This window comes from Zingiber officinale, chromosome 5B (assembly GCF_018446385.1).
Source record: "Zingiber officinale cultivar Zhangliang chromosome 5B, Zo_v1.1, whole genome shotgun sequence".
Classification (NCBI taxonomy): domain Eukaryota; kingdom Viridiplantae; phylum Streptophyta; class Magnoliopsida; order Zingiberales; family Zingiberaceae; genus Zingiber; species Zingiber officinale.
This window is the reverse complement of record NC_055995.1, coordinates 124136732-124142529: the sequence shown is the minus strand read 5'-3', so window position 1 is coordinate 124142529 and position 5798 is coordinate 124136732. Positions and strand designations below refer to the sequence as shown.

At 42.1% G+C, this 5798-nt stretch overlaps 1 protein-coding gene across 1 annotated transcript; it reads right to left on the bottom strand.

Moving 5' to 3' along the window:
• Positions 1 to 3792: 3792 nt before the first annotated feature.
• On the bottom strand, positions 3793 to 5558 carry LOC121987010 (protein trichome birefringence-like 36). Its single transcript, XM_042540927.1, has 4 exons — positions 5116 to 5558; positions 4848 to 5022; positions 4436 to 4779; positions 3793 to 4356 (listed from the first exon to the last, which is right to left on the bottom strand). Exons 1-4 carry the CDS (start codon positions 5556 to 5558, stop codon positions 4017 to 4019), a joined length of 1302 nt encoding a protein of 433 aa, XP_042396861.1. The 3' UTR covers positions 3793 to 4016.
• Positions 5559 to 5798: the final 240 nt, after the last annotated feature.

Here is a 5798-nt window from a genome sequence, read left to right as displayed (position 1 = left end):
CGTTATGGATTCTATTTATAAGTTTATCTTTTGATTTCAGAACATGTAGATTTACTTCATGCAACAAAAGATTGAAAATATTCAAGGAGATATCAAGAAAATGGATGCTAAATTCACAACCAGATTTGATTGATAAAGTATTTTAGGTCATAGTATTTTAATAGTCTTATATAAACTCTTTTATTTGGCACTAGTGATTTGATTTCTTATTATTATTTTTAAAGTAGACTTAGAAGTATTATTGTGTGACAACAAATGATGTAATTCTATTTCTTTTCATTCAACTTCTATTGTCTTACCGTTGTGAATTCTATTTATAAGTTTATCTTTTGATTTCAAGACAATGGTTTACTTTGATGCAACAAAAGTTTGAAAATATTCAAGGAGATATCGAGAAAATGGATGCTAAATTCACGACCAAATTTGATCGGATAAAGTATTTTAGGTCATAGTATTTTAATAGTTTTGTATAAACTCATTTATTTGACATTAGTGATTTGATTTCTTATTATTATTTATAGGAAATGTCCGCATTGAGAGCACAGCTAGAAGCTAGAAAGTTCGAAATCATAAAATACTGTGTTGGGTGTTTTGGTTCACAAGCAATAGTTTAATCATGCCATATTAGGTGTAGAAATTAAAAGTAGTTTTTGTTTGGTGACAACATTTACTCTTACAATTATAGACTTTAAAAAATAGACTTAGTGACAACAATTATTAAAATATGTGTTAGTACTTTTTTTTTTGTTTCAGTGACAGATGCTCAACTTTTACTATTGTGTATTTTTTGGAGTAGAAATTATTGGGGTAATTTCCTTTGATCAAGTTTTATCAGTTTGATTAAGTTTGAGTTTAGTCAAGTTTGAATCGGGGTTTGAGTTTTGATGTTTGACAATATAAGGAGATTGCTGGAGCAATCGTCCGATTGTGGAGATGGTTAAAGGATTGACCAGGTTGATGAGAATACAAGTCAAGTAGGTCAAGGTTGACAGGAGACTTGACTAGGAAAGTCCTAACTGAAGGTTAGGCATTTGGAAAGTCCTAGTGAGGAGCAGGCAGGAAAAAGTCCAAGTGTGATCTTGGCAAAGGAAAAGTCCTGGTGAGGAGCCAGGCAACGGGAAAGTCCTAGTGTGGAGCTAGGCAGGAGAAAGTCCAAGTGTGATCTTGGCAAAGGAGAAAGTCCTGGCGAGGAGCCAGGCAATTGGAAAGTCCAAGTGTGATCTTGGCAAAGGGTGTAAGCCCAAGTATGTGGTCTTGACAAGGTAAGTCCTGGTATGACTTGGCAAGGAAGACCCGACAACTAGGATGAAGCCGAAGGAAGTTCCTGAAGGCAAGGTATGAAGGATGGGGAGATATCCGAGGGGCACGAGGCTGATGGAGGAGGCTAGAAGGCTAGTTCGAGGTTGGTCGAGAATGGCCAAATGCTAGGTATGGAGACCCAACAGGTCATGGTTGACCGGGATTTGGGTTGGAGACTTTGGACTTGAGATTAAGTCAAGTCCAGGATGATCAATCGATTGAACCAGGGTCCAATCAATTAGTCGATCGATTGGAATGTGTTGCGAAGGAAGAAATGGCTAAATCGATTAGCCGATCGATTGGGAGCATGAGTCACGAGCATAGAGACCTTCCCAATCGATCGGGCAATCGATTGGGAATCTCCAATCGATCGATCGATCGATCGAAGCTGGGAGTTCTCGCACGACCACGAGAACACAGAAAGCATCTAAATCGATTGGTGGATTGATTCAAACTGTCCCAATCGATTGGCTGATCGATTGAGATTCGACGGTTGCGCAGGATGCAGGTGATGGACGACTGCGATGGAGCGGTGCTGACGTGACAATCGATTGGGGTTGATTTCAATCGATTGGAGGCACTGTATATAGCCTGGGCGGAGCGTTTTCTTCGCTAGAATTTTGCGTTCTTCTCTTGCGATCTTCAGTGATTTTCACGCGAGCTTCTTCCGATCTTCACTGCCAGTTCTTGAAGGCGCTTGGGTGCATTCCCAAGATTCAAGAGGCAACAACAAGCAACAAGTAAGTAAGAAGAATGGATTTATATCTTGTATTTTCTTCTTGTGTGAGTTGTGTTGTTGTGTGTGAGTTTGTACGAGGCTTCTCCGTCTCCGGCTGCGATCGAGAAGGAGTTGTTATTAGTGGAGATAGCGTGTCGTGTGTGGATCCTTGGATTAGTCACCTTTTCTTGAGGTGGATACCAAGTAAATCCTAGGAGTTATAGCATTGTGAGTGTTTGTCTTCGAGTATTCCGCTGCACAACAACAAGACGAAGCAAACTGACGCAAGCGCGACGAAACGCTATTCACACCCCCTCTAGCGGGCATATCGGTCCCAACAGAAATAATGTGTTGATGATCACTGGATTTTAACTTAGCTTGTATATGACAGTTATCTTTTGAAACATCTCATTTGCTTGTTGGATGCCCCAAGTCTTCTTTTTCTTGCAAAGTTCATTTTCTATACTTTAGTTAATTCTTTGCAATCTCATAACATTAGGGCATGACATATTTACCTTAACTTGGTTTAAAGTGATGGTGAAGATCACATGAGGTCATTTCATCTATTTTGAAGTCTTTCTAGAGCCGTTTGAAGTTGTAATTTACATTTCAATAATGCATTTTGATCTATTCTTTGATAGGGAATACTAAGATGGATGGATGAGATTAGTAAAGCACGTTAAGTCTGTGTGTCAGTGGATACAAAATTATTATCTAGGAGTAATTTGGTGGCGTGGATACAAAATCTAATAGATGAAAAAATGTTAGAAAATAAATATAGGAACTATAGACAATTCTAATTAATGAAATGCACTATTTAATGGATTTGAATACTACTTATATCATATAGTCTTAGTTAGAGTTCAATGGATGAATATGATTCAACACTGTTGAGTTAGCTGCATTCCTTTGGTACTTCAGCCTAGCTAATGGACTAAGGTAAAAGTGAATATATTTGATTTTGTACCCATCTATCCGCACTGTGTTTCATTGATGTCGATGTGGTACTTCAACCTCATGCAGCAATCGACAGCAACAAATGTTTTAAGGACATATTCAAGGATCACTTGGATGCCATAACATCTACAAGATATCTATGCGTGTTGTGTGATCTGAACACTTGATCTCATACGATATAAGATGTTTCTGCATACAAAATGTTTGTCAATTCAAACAACTCTATTATTGGTAAGTTGATAAGTTGATGATGATTAAAACAATGAATTCAAATGTCGATTTTATTGAGAATGATTTTAATAATAATGCTTTTACTAATAAGTAATATAGATTCCAAGAAATGTTGTTAGATTGAGCTACTCATCTAACAGAAACTACTTTTTTTGGTTTACAAAGTCAAATCATTTCTAAGTTGAACTAGGACATTATTTCACGTCTTCTCTTGGAGAGATTGAAAATGGGAAAGTAGCAGAGAAAACGAGTGGCCCTAAAATGTCATGAATAATTGTGCAAGTGTAAATTTTAAGAAAAAAGGAGTCTATATTAAAAATTTCTTAAGGCATAAATCACGGTTATGATAGTTATTAATTTCTTAAGGAATCATGTTTTCAGAATACTTCCACCCTGTCATTTTCTTGCAGTTCTAAGTATTTCTTTTTCAAACATATAACAATTTCTGAACCAGAGGGTTTAAATTAATCTATTATATAAAGTTATAAACCTAAATTACAAAGCATAATTCGATCAGGATAGAAAGTGAATATGAATTGAATTGGTACGCCAAATTGTTGACCTGACAACATTGTCTATACGGCTTGTCTATACCCAGAAACTGAAAGTTCACTTACCTAAAGAGAACATTCTCTTGTTTGATCTTGTTGTAACGTTTCGTGTTCAACTAAGATAAGATGCAAGTGATTCTGACCACTGCTTCGTCGACTGATATTCAACTAATGCTGCTAATTAGATTCAAAAAAGAATATAGAAGAGCCGTTAAAATCTTTAATCACGCCGTCGAGGATTGTGATCCACCAGCCTCTGTTCACGAAGTAGTTAAGCTGCTTTCCAGGAGGGAGGCAAAGAGGAGTTCGTTCCAAGTGTCGGGCAATCCAGGCAAGCACCAGTGGCTACAGTCGGCGAACCTCTCCGGTTCCTTCCTCTGCTCCGGCGTCAGGAGCTTCCCCTGCCTCGAAGTGTACACGCCCGTGTGGGCGTCCCGTCTGAACCCCGACAGCCGCGTCACGTTGAGATAACGCACTGGCGTCCTCATCCTCAGGAGGGTCCTCTCTACCAGCGTCACCATCGACTTGGGAAACTGCCACACATACCTCTCGTCGTCGGAGATGGGTCGAGTTTGGTTGTAGCACCATTGTAAATTCTCCCTGCAGTTTAATCCACCATTCACATTAATTCAGATCAAATTTCGGTTCTGCATTTTGTGTTTCAAACTTTCCGAATTACCTCTTGTGCTCCGGCGAGATGCTGCGGAAGAAGACGGAGGTCTGGCGAGGGTCGACGTTGCGGTCGACCCAGCGAGCCCAAGTTCTGAGGGCTCTGTTGAAAGCCTCGGCGGGTTCCATCTCCTCCGTGAGTTCTTCTCTGAGCTGGAAGTAGTCCCAGGCCCTCATTTTGCCGTGGTGCGTCCACCAGTGGCCGGTGTTGAAGACCATGACGTCAGCGCCTCGCCAGAAGCGAGCGCTGGCGGGGAGATTGTCGAGATGCAGGATCTTGGCACGGTCTCCCTCCCTCTCCTTCAGCTCCACCAGGAACGGACTCCAAAAGAACTCCACCGTGCAATCGTGATCCTATAATTCAACATAAAACAAGTTAATTTGTTAAAAGAAAAGTAGACGGACAAACTTTAAATATGTACCAGGGCACGGAAGAGCTTGTGCTCGGCGCTGCGGTTCTTGACGTAGACGCGCTTCCGGCGAGCCGCCGAGTAGAGCATGCAGATCATCGACTCCCACATATTCCGGTTGAGTGAATCGCCCACCACCACCACCCGCTTCCCCCTCCACCTCTCCAGCGTCTCTGACCCATTAAACCTTTAATTCATTTAAATGAGTCCGTAATTGTCTCTAAATTAGCCTGCATTAATTCCTAATTAAATTTGGCGTTCCTACTGTACTAGTTAAGACCTCGGCAAGTCACAGCCGTTGGGCTGCCACCGCCACCGCTCGTAGTCGGAGTCCGGCCGGCCGCTTCTCTGGCAGCTCACTTGGTCGCTGAGGAAAGGACACCTTTGGGAGCGGTAGAGCGGGTACCGTCTCGGGTCATGGACCCACCTCCCCTCGAACAAGTTGCATTTCTCCTCCGCGCTCTCCTTGCCGGAGTCGTTGCCAGGAAAGTTGGCCGTCGGTGCCAAATGACTAACTTGAGGGGCCGGCGGTAACGGCGTCGAGTCGAGTTCTCCCTGGGGGCGAGGAAAGGATAAAGAAGCGATGGCTATAGCGTTCGGGGCCGGAAAGATGCGGTGGAGGGTGAAGCAGAGCAAGAGGTAGCCGAGGAGGGCGGCGAGGGAGAGGAGAAGCCATCTCCGGCTGAAGAGGGGAGGAGGAAGGGAGGAGAAGTAGTATTCCATGACGAAGCTGTACTGAAGCATGCAGCACTATTTAGTATATATTTACTACGCCATGGATTTGATTTAAAGAGCCGATGATGAAATTGATCGGAGCCGGGTTAGCATTGGCCGGACCGGCACACGGTGAGCGTCCGAGATCTCTCGCGATCATTTAATTCTCCTACTGTTTAGGTTACTGGAAAAAGGGTCATTATTGCAATCACTCATGAGACCGACCAAAAAAGCCCAATGAAAACATTT

Coding starts and splice junctions, on each gene's coding strand:
- LOC121987010 (XM_042540927.1), bottom strand. CDS start 5,558: ATGGAATACTACTTCTCCTCCCTTCCTCCTCCCCTCTTCAGCCGGAGA. Junction 5,023..5,115: donor AACGGCTGTGACTTGCCGAG/GTCTTAACTAGT, acceptor AATGAATTAAAG/GTTTAATGGGTCAGAGACGC. Junction 4,780..4,847: donor ACAAGCTCTTCCGTGCCCTG/GTACATATTTAA, acceptor GTTGAATTATAG/GATCACGATTGCACGGTGGA.